General features: G+C 42.9%; 1 protein-coding gene and 1 long non-coding RNA gene across 2 annotated transcripts in view; one reads left to right on the forward strand and one right to left on the reverse strand.

Moving 5' to 3' along the window:
* Positions 1-13,739, forward strand: part of jak1 (Janus kinase 1) — a 110,424-nt gene extending 96,685 nt beyond the window's left edge. The window contains exon 25 of the mRNA XM_030372818.1: positions 11,011-13,739. Coding sequence (XP_030228678.1) covers positions 11,011-11,112 — 102 coding nt within the window. The 3' untranslated portion in view covers positions 11,113-13,739. The remainder of the gene's footprint in view (positions 1-11,010) is intronic.
* On the reverse strand, positions 12,744-15,412 carry LOC115555788 (uncharacterized). Its single transcript, XR_003978908.1, has 2 exons — positions 14,676-15,412; positions 12,744-14,630 (listed from the first exon to the last, which is right to left on the reverse strand). It is a non-coding gene; the product is annotated as an uncharacterized LOC115555788 (long non-coding RNA).
* Between the last annotated feature and the right edge of the window lie 20 nt (positions 15,413-15,432).

A 15,432-nucleotide genomic window follows, 5' to 3' on the forward strand; every position in this document is an offset into this window, starting at 1 on the left:
TGAATTTTTTAAAAAGTTCAAAGTCCCAGAAAGTGAACTGTTCACGTTAGTTTCTTATTTTTTATTCTATTATTTTTCATTAGAACCTCCTACCCATTTATCCCTAGCCCCCCAATCATTGCCACTGGCCAAACTAAATTAATTACTGTATACTAGGGGTGTAATGATACACGTATTTGTACCGAACCGTCACGGTACAGGTACTTCGGGGTGGTTACAGAGGTGGACCGCGATGCGTAAATGTGGCTTCCATAGCATTAATAGTAAAAGTCGGAGTTCCCCCTGGACCGTTTGGCCAAAGTATACTACTCTGACTCCGTAATCCGACGCCGTCACTACGGAGACCCCTCAGCTTCTCTCTGTCGGCATGTCGGATACGCAATGCAATTCGCCGCCCGATCGATCTTATTTGTTGACGACAAACCAAGTAAGAAGTGTTGTAAATAAACTTGCAAAGCTTTCAAATCCTATTTGGAGTTTTATTGGTCCTTAAGGTGCAAAGTAAACAATGTAAAAAGTAATTAAGGTGCAAAGTCAAACCGGAGAAGTGATTCCGGAAAAGATTTTGTTAGAGGACTAATCACAGCCCTTGCCGTCTCCGTTGCGTCGACCAATAGGTCCTCCGACAGGCTCTCCGGCTACGGAGAGGGCTCTCCGCCTCTATGTACAGTAGTTTAACATGCACAGGTATTTGAAAAGGCACCATCAAGGTGTTACTATCACCGTTGCTGTGAGAAATAAAAACGAGCTGTGCAAACCCAGCTCACGACACTATTTCAACCACCCCTGTCTGAGAATTCGGAAAATGCAAATGCCATAACCAAGTTTATTGAAAGAAAAGTGAAAAATCAAGATAACCGCGTTAGTTTGAATTGGGTGGAGGAAGTTTGCGGCTGTTGGCTCATGGCTTAACTCTTCGGCAGTATCGGCCCACCAAAGTGATTTAGACAAATTATATTGTTAATGGATGTTTCAGTGAAGCCAGGAGATTCGGTTTGGCCACCCAGACCGGTATTCTCCCTTTTTATTTGGTGAGTGCTATATGCAGCGTCATTCATTATCCCGATAACGATATCTATCACGATATAGCACATTTTCTGTAAATTCAATGAATAAATAGTTGATATGAATGACCACATGGAAAGGCCCATTTCGTATTACATTTTGAATCATATACTCGACAAATAAAGGTAACTTACTCATGATTATTTTTCTCCTTTTATTTAGAACCTTTGTGCAAATTTTCAACTAAGCACGTAACAAAATATAAAATATTAATGTATAAGTATAAAAAGGTGACTAACAAAATATAGGCCTAAAATGGGAATATGGTCAAAAATATCAAAACCAACCATATAATACTCCAACAGTAGAACTGTTTGAATTGTAGCAGCAAACAAAAATGAATACAGGCCTAACATAAATATTGGTATTTAGAATTCCAAATGTCAACATGGAACACTTTCAAGTTTAAACTATAGCAGCAAAATAAGGCTCCCAAAAATAGATGAAATATAATATAACAAGTAAAAAACCACTCCTTCAAGCTTGAATTATAGCAGCATTATATGAAAACAACCAAAGTGCCGCAAACAAAATAAATACATCATACTGTTTGACATAATTCTTGCGCAGGTGGTAAAAAAGGATAGTGGTGTTTGAGTCTGAGGGGACCGGTCTGCGGCATACTTTGCGAAGTACGGTTTTCTGGTCCGTGTCAGACTTTTCATACCCAAACCACGTCCTCGCGACAGAAGTAGCCACTCTTTTAGTTACGAGCTCCTCGTTTTGTCTTGGCTCATGGTTCCCGCGGGTCCTTAAAAAGTCTTAAAAAGTCTTACTTTTTTTGTGTGAAATTAAGGCCATAAATTGTCTTAAATTTACTGTAAATTTGCTCTAGGTATTACATTTTGCAGAGGGTTTTTTAAGACTAGGGGAAATTGTCGAGAACAACAAATCAGTGTCTTTTGATTACGGCATTTTCAGGAGTTTTACATTACGTTAACGTTGACATCAGTCATCAGTAGGCTAACTGGCTGGCGCTACTTTTAGCTAGTGACGGTAGACATCATTAGGCCAACTTGCACTACTTTCAAGATGGGACGGTGCAAATTCAATGAGAAATGGTTTGAGGAGGATAAGTTTCGGGGTGGTTGGATAAGGCAGGTGACTACGAGGCAAGGTGTCGTTTATGCCGAAAGTCATTCATACTAGGGACCATGATGGGAGCAAAAGCTCTCGAGTCCCACACGAGGTCGCAGAAACATATCCGATACTCCGCAGCAGCTAGCGGGACTACACCGATGCCCGTATTATTTGAAAAAATAGTTCAGCATCCGTGGCTAGTACTTCACATCAACCGGCGTTAACCAGCTTTGTGTCGCCACAAGAAACCCAGAAGGCGGAGGTATTGTGGGTTCTCCACATGTCGAGCAGACATAATTCCTTCATATCGAACGAGGACATTAGTAGCGTCTTGGCTGCTATGTTCCCAGATTCGGAGTTTGCGAAGTCGTTCCCCTGTGGTGAAAACAAAACGGCCTATCTTGCCAAATACGGCATTGCATCTTTCATAAAAAGAGAGCTGGCACGCAGCATAAACGATAAACGGTACGTTCTCATGTTCGACGAGAGTATGAACAAAACCACTAAAAGCAAACAGATGTATATCAATGTGAGGTACTGGATCACGGACGACAACGACAGCCATGTCATATCGCGGTACTATGGATCACATTTCATGCTGGATCATCATCATAGTCCAAACAGTAAATTAATTAAATTGTGTGTTTGTGTTAGGGCTTTGACTTTTGCCCAAAAATCATCGCTGTCTAATAAATTCTTCATTCACTGCCTCTTCCTTGGTCATTACAATATTATGAATAGACTGCGTCGGGTTCTCCAACGTCTCTCCCTTTTGGCCTGCCCATAACAGGTTCGAATATTAAGGGATGCCTAATATTCGTTTGAATTTTGATTTATTTTTTGATATTCGAATAATGAAGTTCGGAGTCAAAGCGTGTGTGTGTGTGCGTGCGTGCGTGCGTGTGTGTGTGGATCATTGGCAGCTGCGTTTACATGGACACATCTGATCCGCGTAGATGTGGAAGAACAGCTCAATCGGAATAGAAAAGGATCATATATAAGCCTCAATCGGAATACAATTATCTGTTCGGAATATAATTCTATTCGGCTGCAGAAGAGGTAGTGTTGTCCGCTATGATTGACATGTATACACTTATTCCGATTATTTTGTTGTTTAACTTGGTCCACTCCGCACACCAAACTTGACCGCTGTCAAGGACGGTGGATTTATTGCCTGATTCACGTCTTTGTTATCACTCCGTAGTAGTTACAGTAGTCCGGTAATTTATCAACCCCAGCGTGTCCGGTTGCTAAGTGACGGGACATGGGTGTTTATGGGTGACAGGGGTGGGTTCATGTGTTCGCGTATCGTCGTGTCCGCGCGCTTCTGAGATGACTTTGCAAGAGTACTATTACTACTGCTAGTACTACGGCTACTAGTACTACTAACTACTAATAGTATCACTCAAAATTAGGTTGATGTGTCTTATAAGTAGGGATGTGAAGAATGTGTCGACTCAACGGTCGATTCTCGACTCGTGCTCTAAACGACTCTAAAAATAGAAATCGATTAATCGTTTTTTTTTTTACTTTTTTACCCATTTCTGCAAAATAACCAATTACAAATGATCAAAATACAATAAATCCTTCTCTTTTTTTCCAATGGGAGACGTAGCTGTGTTGTTTTTCTAACGGTCACTTCTGTTCTGCTACACCGCTACGTCTCCCAAGAGCGATCTCTTCCTTTGTCCTTTCATGACAATGGCATCTTCACTTAAAAGTCCGGTGTGGGATAGTTTCATGAAGATTGATGACAGAACAGTTCAGTGTAAATTATGCCTCATTTTTATGGCGTCACATTAGTGCCATAATTCACTAATGTGATAAAAGATGCATTCGAGCGTATTACATTATTCCACACGCGTAGATATTAACTGCGAGCGCGCAAATGATCTCTGCGCGCGCAAAACAGCCTCTCGCGCGCGCAAATTACCTCAGCGCGCGTAAAACAGCCTCTCGCGCGCGCAAATTACCTCAGCGCGCGCAAAACCTCTCGCGAAAGATGTTTTTACGCTCTCGCTCGAATTTAATTTTGGCACTATGGGGGAGGGAACCAAGGCAGGGCGGGCTTTCCTATGATTGGCTGTTTCTGAAGCGCGATATTTGATTGACAGCCCTCCTCAGCTCTCCTCTCATTCAATTCTGAATTGTACAGTTAATGGCTGAAACGATAGTTACTTATTGTAACTCTAGATTCTATGAGTATAGGGGCAGCCTTTTAAGGCTATCGATATTGGGTTATCCCTAGGCGTGAGCCGTAGCACTGAAAATTTGTAATCCCCGACCACCAACAGCGTGGGCCTCAATAACGTCCGCGTGCGGCGTGCCTCAACGACGTCCGCATTTCGCAGATATAGTCGGGCGCCGGCGGACGTTCTGCTCCCAATAAACAGCTTTTCTTCAGCTATTTAAAGGACAATGAGGCCGACACTTCAAAGGCTGCGCCTATACTCATAGAATCTGGAGTTACAATACGTTCAGCCATTTACTGTACAATTCAGAATTGAATGAGAGGAGAGCTGAGGAGGGCTGTCAATCAAATATCGCGCTTCAGAAACAGCCAATCATAGGAAAGCCCGCCCTGCCTTGGTTCCCTCCCCCATAGTGCCAAAATTAAATTCGAGCGAGAGCGTAAAAACATCTTTCGCGAGAGGTTTTGCGCGCGCTGAGGTAATTTGCGCGCGCGAGAGGCTGTTTTGCGCGCGCAGAGATGATTTGCGCGCTCGCAGTTAATATCTACGCGTGTGGAATAATGTAATACGCCCGAATGCATCTTTTATCACATTAGTGAATTATGGCACTAATGTGACGCCATACATTTTGCGTACCATTCGTCCACAACCGTGATGTTGAATCACCTGGCAAGGAGGCATCCCAAGCCTTCCAGCCAGCAAGGCAGCATCGCAAACTTTACGGTGAGATCCTGTGATAGCCGCCGGGCTGAAAGAATCAGCGGGTTGCTAGCTAAGATGATAGCCGGAGATATGCTGCCCATGAGCGTAGTAGAGGGGACTGGGTTACGCAATCTGATTTCATTTCTCGAGCCAACCTACACAGTGCCATGTCGCGAAACGATGACTGTGAGGCTGGAGAAAATGTACCGCGAAGCAGCCTCCGCGAGATCCTGTCCTCAGCTGACAAAGTTGCTATCACCACTGATGCCTGGACAGCTTTGAAGACTGAGTCGTACGTGAATTTTCGTTTACAAATATTTATTTAAAAACGAAAATATCTGTTTAAGTGGGTGTAGCCTCTGTTAAATTAAATGGTTTTATGTCCGACTTAAACCATTTCGTTGCAAAGAGGAGGCGCGCATCATCAACTGCCGTTCCGAATTAAAACAACGCCGACACATTTTGCCTATTGGGAATTTACAGGTTCACAATCCTGCTCTTTGATATTTTGTTTATCATCATTTTTATATCAACTTAACTTCATAAAAAAAATGCATTATTGGTGTGCTCCTGATAGCAACCTTTGAAATAGGACGGGTGGGCCAACTGGGCCGCTGTCTTAAAGGAATGCGCAGATCCTTTGAGCTCTGCAACTGTTGCAGCCGCGGGCCGAAAAAAAGAGAAGAAATCGATCGATTTTTCGATTTATGCCTCCTACACGTCGACTCACAGAAAACGAGTCGTTTAACATCCCTACTTATAAGTGACTAAATAAATTCCCTTTTCTATCAAATAATTTGTCTGACATTTTTGGGGTCTTAATTTATGTGGGGTCTTTAATTATGTGTTGGTCTTAAAAAGGTCTTAAAATTTCTTACATTTGACTTTAAAAATGGTGCAAGAACCATGTGGCTGGTCGGAGTCCTTCTCCTGTTCGGAATTACCCCGTTCTGTGTCACGTTCACTCTCCTCCATGTTTGTTTGTGTTGCCTTCATGTGCCATGTGGAAGAACGTAAAGCGTCGTCCAAAGGACAAAGTATTACCGTAAAGAGTGTGATTTGCGACAAGACGAAATAAACGATAGAGCATAATATGAAGCGATAGACGTTATTATTTCGTCACACATGCCCACGTCATATCGCGCAGCCCTACTCAACTATTGTTCTTAAGTTTTATTCTTTCTTTCTGTCTTCTTTATTATTCTCTGCAAACTTTGGGACCTATCTCCTTCCTCAATTTTTCCCTTAGAGAGACTATTCCAATTTTAAAATGTTCAGATTAGCTTGGAATCGCTAGTTTCTTTTCAGATTTTTTAAATATTTCATACTTAAGATATTCTACTTTTAAGATACTATTTATAAAAATGGAAGTCAATTCTCTGACACTTACTACTTCAGACTTTGTAACTTGGTCAATATTTTATCGTTAACCTTCGTTCAAAGGTTTAAATAATCAAAACACTTGTATCTTCAATAATCTGGAAACAGAATTTCGATTACCTTTTATACTTTTTCAAAATCAGTCTCATTGTTTTACGCTGAGGTTACAGCGGGAGGACGTGCAGGCAGCGTTGCCAGAGTTGGTAATTTTTCACGCCCAATTGGACTACTTTTAATAAAGTTAGCATGGAAAAATTAGCATTAGGTGAGTACATACAATTTTGGCTGGTTTAAATAAAAGGATTATTATAATTCTTTCTACAAACCTCAATCAATCATACCTTTCATAAGGCATATCGTTTGCTAGCAGCTAGTTCCTCTATTACTAACCCTAACCATACAGCTACTACTACTACTTCAGCGACTACTACTACTACTTCTACTTCAGCCACTACTTCAGCTACCACTACTTCAGTTACTACTACCATTACTACTACTACTACTACAGCTAGTACCACTACCACTACTGTCTTCCAGCTTTGACAGTATTACAGTTTAGCTTCCAGCTTTTGTAGCAATGTATTTAAAGGGCAACTTCACCCATTTCACATAAGCTTTGTATTTTTAGAACCCCCCGCATATTTTTGAATGGTCTAGCATCATTTCCTTATTTTCTGGAGAGACTGGAGAGATCCGTATCGATCTCCAACACTTCCTGTTTTTTATGACGCAATATGACGATTTTTGCGTACAAGAAAATAGGAAGTGTAAGAGGGGATGATTCTCGTCCGACTACAACCACTAGTCCCACCCCCCTCTAGGGGGTGGGACCCACTGACGCTACAGACCTATTAGAGCAGTGCCAGTGGGTGGGACTTCTCCAGCAGAAACTAACATCCACAGCGTCTGAAGCTAAGATAACAGAGGCTGTTGATAAAACTGAAGTAGGCCTACATTGGCGGAGGGTACTCGATCTGACATAGAAGATGGCTCCATGCAAAAGTTCACCATTTCGAAAGAAATAGACGAGGGCTGCCGTATTTTCCGCACTATACGGCACACCGGATTATCAAGCGCACCTTCAATGAATGGCCTATTTTAGAACTGTTTTCATGTATAGGGCGCACCGGATTATAAGGCGCATAGAATAGAAGATACTGCAGTCAAACGTTTGACTGGGGTTGCGTTATGCATCGACCAGACCGAGCTGTGCTAAAGGGAATGTCAACAAAACAGTCAGATAAAGTCAAACTTTATTAAGCGCTCTGACAACTCCGGTCACTCCCATGGTAACGATGTTCAAACGTTAATGTGCATATTAACAATATCTCATCAATATCAATATCTCTTAACAATAAGCTCACTTTTTCAGTTCATTCCCCGTCTACGAATCCCTTGAATTCTTGTGTGTCCGAATTGAACAGTTGGGCGAGTACGGCATCCAACATGCCCGGATCCCTCTCGTCATTATCCGAGTCAGTGTCGCTGCTGTTGCCTGGCAGTTCAGTGATTATTCCTGCCTTCGTGAAAGCTTAGACCACAGTTGAGACTGTTATATCAGCCCAGGCATCCACGATCCATTGGCAGATAGTGGCGTAAGTCGCCTGGCGCTGTCTCCCCGTCTTGGTGACGTGTGTTCGCCTTCTTGGCCCCGTCCACACGAAGCCGATTTTTTGGGTGAAACCGCATAAAAAGACGCTTTTGGTGGACACGGGCTACGGCCACACCAAACGCGTGTAACGTGCTTAACTTGAAGCTTGATCATTGTGTCACAAAAATGGTTCAACGCGCCAACGCGCCTGTGGCTGCGCTGGATTTAGGAGTCCGTGGTAGGAAACCCAAATGCCGCCGTGTTTGGGTGCATGATAGAGTTTAGATCAGGTTAGATTAAATAATGTCGGATATAAATAACTATAATCGGGTTAAATAACTTCACATGGTGTGTCTGGTGTGTTTCCAGCATTCGTAGTGTTGATCAGCAGATAGTCCGCCAAGACGTTTAGGTTGCTTAGCAACCAGAGACGCTGTCCATGCAAGTGAATGGAGCGTTCCCTCTTCGTCATAACTATCAAACCAAACATCCTTCACATTCAACGAGCGAACATTATGAAATTAAAATGCACATTTCTCGCTAAAAATGTTTACATAAACGCATTTAATTGCGTAACTATGTTACTATTTCCACCCAGAATAAAGAAAGATGTCGGCCGTATGCTTCTGTGCAAGCTTCACTACTCTAGTGACGTCGGTTCAAGCTCCACGCTGATTTGTTCCATTAGTAGATGGAACAAGGAGGTGTCCGATAGGCGGAGATGATCAGCGGGAGTGGCCGCCAGCGAAGCTGTGCATGGTGGGAGTTGTTGTCTTCGATCCACAAGCGCCAAAAAGTCACTTTCTGCCTTTTCTCGGTCAAGACTGCACCAAAGTAGAATTTTATTTTATTATTCGACTACATATAGGACCCAATTGCAATACATATTCATGCCTCCACCGGTGAAATGCTCCTTTAAGCACTTGCTTCTTCAGGTAATGTAATTCAGCATCAGTCAGTTTTTTGAGTTCAGCTTCCAGCTTTTCAGAAGTGCACTGTTATACATTTGACCTTTCAGATTTTTCAGCAGTGCTGGGCAATAAATCCGACCTTTCAGATTCATCAGATCAATTCATTTTACATTTCTGCATTTTTAGCAATGCTTTGCGCTTTTCATTCAGCTGTCACTTTTTTTTTTTCCAACCATTTACATTTTCTTGTGCATGTTTACATTGTACTCCATTTAGACTTTTGAACTTTTGTCCAAATCCCTTCACTTGATTTAAGCTGTTGAGTGTTCTCACCGCACCTGCGGTGATTATAGGGCCTACGTGCGACACACCGTAGCAGTGTCGATGTCGGGGTGTCGGACGCCCCTCGGTCGAACCCCTTTTTAGTGTCACTGGTTTGTCGTTCAAGGAGGTGCTCGGCTCGGCTCTTAACCCGGTCCAACCCAGGTCACTCGGTTAAGTCACTCACAGTTTTTATGAATTCAGACTTGACCCTTTTTATTAGTTTACGAGCGGGTCAAGGTCACTTGGTCACCATAAAGCCCTGATGTATTTTTTGCCTTGTTTTTATTATTTAAACCTCTTTTACGTTTGCCTTTTTGCCCTCCATACACGTCAGTCACAATCACCCATTGCTTGTATTATGCACCACTTACCATGAGGGATCGGCTGGGAGTGCGTGTCGGTCTGCTTTGCCGGGCCGATGAGTCGTCAGGGAAAAGGACTCGAACGATATGTTAAACTACTACAAATGTAGTCAGATAGATTTATTCTAGGTCCAATAAAAAAAATGTATTTTACAATTGAGTATAGATTAAGAGAGTGCCCGACCGTTAAGATAAAGAAAGAAAAGATTAATTTTAAGATATCAAGATAAAATAAGGAATCTTAACCAACCAAACTAAAATTAGACTTTGTATCTCAGTCTTAAGCTTATCCAGCCAAAACGGATATCATGTCCAATCTAAAATAAACTAGTATAGACTTCTTATCTCATTCACCAGCTTATTCAGCCAAAATTTGAGATTATGTCCAATGCTAAAATATACAAATATAGACTTCTTATCGCAGTCACCAGTTTATTCAGCCAAAATTTAAGATTATGTCCAATGCTAAAATGAACAAATATAGACTTCTTATCTCAGTCACCAGTTTATTCAGCCAAAATTTGAGAAGATGGTCCCGCCCGCCTAAGAAGATGGTCAGCTAATTAACCCAAGAAGCTCTCTCTGTCTCTCTCTATGTCTGACTCCCCGAAAACCTCTGAATCACTATCTCCTTAAGCAGAGTCCTGCATTTGTCTAGGCCCAAATGAGGTGGGGGCCCGATGTGATCTAGCAGTCTGAGTTTCCATAAATCTTTTTAACAAATGTTCCTTTGATATACATTTCTGGGTACTTTTCCTATTTCGCCTGCAGAAGCATCATGCAGGCACATGATGCTTGAGCTGATGCAACAGCCATCATAGGTTTACAATATGTTTGTGTTCTCCTTAGGATCACACGCTATAGTCAACGTATGTTGGTCATATCATGGCGCCTAAAGAGACACGCGTCCTTTGTATTCCTCACAGTGGTCACCTTATGCAGCCCATGTCTCCCCCACTCCATGTGCTCTTTACCAATGATCGCATTTTGAAGACAGACATCTCGAGTCCTTCTAAATTTCTGCATAATAAGAGATATAAGGTATATATAAAATACCCAAGATTAATATAAGATGTATAAGGCACATATAGGCACAAAATGTCCACATAATAAGATATATAAGGCACACATATATTTGTAAGGTACCTTTGTTGACAGTGGTTTTGTGTCCTTTTCATGAGTGATTCTGGAGCGGCTAGGTGCATCAATACAGTGGGTCCTTTCAGGACACGCGTCAAAGCCATTTAACATTTCTTTACGTCTTAAACTATGTGTCTTTATTAAAACATATTTTCAACCTCACTTTGCCTTACGGCACTCACTTCAGTGCTCTGTGGAACTCGGCTGAAGTGGCTCTGTGTACTGGGCAGTAAACGGTCTGCTGGTCCCTTGTGTTCCCCCAGGTGTACAACCTGATGCGCAAGTGCTGGGAGCATGCCCCAGATATGAGGATCACCTTCCAGCAGCTGATCGAGGACCTGTCCCGCATGCTGCAGAAGCCCTGAGCCCAGAGCTCTTTCGCCAGCTCGGTCCTTCAATAGTACCACACCCCCACGCCCCCTCTTTCCTTGTCCACAGGTGTAACCGAGTTTGCGCTGGATAGACGACACACGCACACTCACTCACTCACTCACACAGTACAACTCAGGAGTCTGGGTTCCAAGGACTACATGTACACAGATGTCCTCTGCTTCTGTTATGTCCTCCAAACTCACTTGCAGCCCTTCTACACATGCACTGTAAACCGGACATTCTCCAGATTATACCCGGAGGGGCTATATGTGTGACAGCAAATGCCAGAACCCGCCCCTCCGGAGTTAATCCGGCCAGGCCCCCAGTATGATGTCCGGAGAATTCACAACGAGCGAGTGGGCGTGTTGATGTTTCTATCATGCGACTGGCGCGAAACCGGGAGCACGGAGTATATCTGCTTCATACTTTTCTCTTCTCGCAATTCCCGCTTCCCACCCTTCTGTTGATATTGTGGATGCGTCTAAATAAAGGTAGTATTTACATCGCCACAAAAAGGGTCAGCATTCGATGTCTTAGCAGCCCCACCCGCCATCTTCGATGTGTTTTAAACAAAGCACTGTGACTTCCGCTGCATATTTTTTGCGTCACGTCCGGCCTCCTACACGCTCCAACAAGGCACCACTCCTCTCCCAAGGTATACAGAGTAGCTCCAATATGTGTGAACACGTCTGATGCGGCTCCTCTCTGGCTGTGTGGTGCATCTGTGAAAGGGCACCTCCGGATCATGTCCTGACCCGATTCCCCAGAGATGATCCGGGGATCATATGCGAAATGCCTATTACGCTTACTTTGGTAGCACTATTTTATCACGCGAATAATGTTTTTATTTTAATGAAATGTACGCCAAATGCATTGAAACTGTATTCCGCTGTAAGAAATACCACTGTGGAAAAACAAATAGGGCAATTCCCAGATCATTACCTGCATTAAGCTTCTATTTTTATTTTTTAAGTACAAAGAAGGACCCACTTTTTATTTACCTACAAAGGCCCTCTGAGAGATCTCTCTCCCTCTATTTCTTTCAAATCCTTAAAAATGTTCCCTCATTTATCTGTACCACTATGATTCAGTTTTTGCCTACTTGATAAGGTTATTTTGCTTGTTATATTTTTTCTCATGGGACATGACTACCGGTATATCCGCTGTAATTTGTCCTCATGGCCCTGAGACCCAACATGATCTATATCTATCATGTAGTATGGCTATATCTGGGGGGAAATTCCGTGAATAAAAGTTTAGGTTTCTGAGAGGGCCTGTGACCTGACCGCTGCCCCACAGTGACTGAGCAGGAGGATGGCTTCTTCCCACCATGGAGGTCTGCAGCCAGTTTCTGCTGTCTCCTGCTGCTCTGGGGCCACCGTGTGGCAAAGGATCCATTCAAACAAAGGACTCAACTTCTTACCATCAATTTTTGCACTAGAATGTTATGTCTCTGTCTCTCCTCTCCCTATCTGTCTCTAAGTCTCGGTGTGTCTCTCTCTGTCTCTCTCTCTGTTTTTGTCTGTCTGTCTGTGCTGAAGGACATTTCGGAAACGGACAGTAAAAATCTGGTGGGGAAAATATAACGATGTTGGAACATTGAGGTTTTATTTCTTTGGTTTTATTTTTTTATCGAAGCGATGCTTTTGGTTGGCCAGCACCTAAGATTTTCAGCTTCTGTTGGCTCGTCTTTGGATTCCATGTGTTAAGAAGCGGTCTTCAGCCAGTAGGTTTTCCAACCCGACACACGGGGACCTCCGGTCCAAACCTTCTCCATGTTGGTATTTAGGTATATTTAGCTTATTTAAACACACAAACTCGTATATCAAAGCAGAACTTTACTATATGGTTATTAAGCGTCTATATTTATACTAAATAGGCGTGATTATCGTTTTTTTGAACATGAAGGTTCATTCGTGCAATGCTCTCCTGAAGCTCTTCATGTCTCTTCTTTGGGTGACCATACACTAGCTAGCTATCTCCATAAAGGCGCACGTTTGAGGGCCACATCGGATAATTTCTTTTAACCAATATGGGTATCCAAACTCAGAAGATTACTCCCCCTTTTTCTATTTTCAATAAGGACTTATATCAGGATGAGGTTTGAGAAGGATTCGGATTGAGAAGGAAAGGAAACGTGATTCATATATTTTCTTATTTTTTGAAGAGCAATAATGTGATTTATTTTAAAGGAGCTTAAAATTGCATACTATAAAATGTTTTATTCCTGTTCATCCCTTTTCGTTTTTTTATCCATTTTCAAAATCTAAGAAGAAAGAGACATGTTTATACTATATTATTGTGCATAATAAATGATTTCAGCAGAGGGATTGGTCTGAACCTGGTGATAATTCAAACAAGCCATTTGAGAAAGAATGTCAGGCCTTTATCAAGCGTGCCTTGCATCATCACTATTGTTAAACGTGTGCTCAATGTGATCATATAGTCATTGTTGACAATGAAAAGTGTAAGGTGAACCGTTTATTGTAAGACAATGTTTTTTTATTCAGGAACATAGATTCTTCTGCAAAAAAGATCTTATATATTTTTGAAATAATTGGACTAAAGAATTGCTGTACATACACAAATGTACAATGAAAATAAATAAATAAAATCTGCATTCCTTGCCTTCAAATGTGTCTGCCCAGAAGCTAAAAAGCAAAGAACCATCCATGGTAGTTTTATGTATACTACAATGGTAAGCATGCTGAAATTCAAGTGCTTCTAGAAATCTTATTCAGAGTAAAACTATATCAATATTTCAATATAAAATATTTGAAAATCTAAAGTAAAATTCAAGCCAGAAAAAGACTGACTAGACTAAATTAAAAAGCAAATTGCACAAATAATTATTCTACCTACATCAGTTAAAATATAAATTGTAACAAGTTCATATTGCAAAGCTTTGTGACCACACAAATATTCCCTTCCCACTGGAAGTCCCTTCTCGCCACCCTCAAGTGTTTTCTAAACAGCGCAGGGGCCAGCGGCTCCGCTTTCTCGGGTGAAGGAGGACGAAGGGCACGTCTCAGAGACCCCCGGCGACCCACATCCACTTTCCCCAAGGGGAAACGTCCCAGACCCCCGGCGACCCACATCCACTTTCCCCAAGGGGAAACGTCCCAGACCCCCGGCGACCCACATCCACTTTCCCCAAGGGGAAACGTCCCAGACCCCCGGCGACCCACATCCACTTTCCCCAAGGGGAAACGTCCCAGACCCCCGGCGACCCACATCCACCTCCCCAAGGGGAAACGTCCCAGACCCCCGGCGACCCACATCCACCTCCCCAAGGGGAAACGTCCCAGACCCCCGGCGACCCACATCCACCTCCCCAAGGGGAAACGTCCCAGACCCCCGGCGACCCACATCCACTTTCCCCAAGGGGAAACGTCCCAGACCCCCGGCGACCCACATCCACCTCCCCAAGGGGAAACGTCCCAGACCCCCGGCGACCCACATCCACCTCCCCAAGGGGAAACGTCCCAGACCCCCGGCGACCCACATCCACCTCCCCAAGGGGAAACGTCCCAGACCCCCGGCGACCCACATCCACCTCCCCAAAGTCAGTTTCATTAAGCGCGACGAGTGAGCTGCATTGCCGATGCGATGAACGTAGGCCTGCCCAGAGCTATAGAGAGATCTCTATCACTCTGGGCCTGCCTATATATTAATATATGCCCATGTAATAATAATAAGACGTCCGATTATTGTAGCTCCTCCAATGTGACTCACCAACAGTTTTTATAGACCAAACTCGCCCCATGCCTTTGACAGGTTGGCATATGTCAACGCTTCAGTGTAAATAGACATGGCGTTTTCCCCTATTCTTGTTCAATTGTTACATACATTACATTTGGAGTCCATAGCAAAGCAGGCCTTGCTCCACCCATAGAAACACAACTCTATGGCTAAAACTTTCCTATAATAACCAGAGACATTTTTGAATGACCTTACACGATCCTAGGGAACTGACATCAGCTTGAGAAGAATGGAGGGTCGTGGTGTTTTGGATGAGGTTAGGGCCAAACGAAGCATGAACCAGTCAGAAGATGAAGGGAACACTGTTAAATACATTTGTCTTGAAGCTCAATGCCCCCCCAAAAAATCACAAATAGTTTTAGATTCCCTTTGGTTGTATGTAGACCAGGAGGGCAGAGTAGCCTACAAGAAATGCCCATTATTATAAATGTATGACCATCTTTCTAACTATAAGAAAAAGGAAGGTCTGCAAACTGTTTAAATGCTCCAGAAGTGGATTTATTAACAGGCAACGTTTCGATCGCTAGGGATCTTCATCAGGCCAGATGAAG

Source organism: Gadus morhua, chromosome 12 (assembly GCF_902167405.1).
Source record: "Gadus morhua chromosome 12, gadMor3.0, whole genome shotgun sequence".
Lineage (NCBI taxonomy): Eukaryota > Metazoa > Chordata > Actinopteri > Gadiformes > Gadidae > Gadus > Gadus morhua.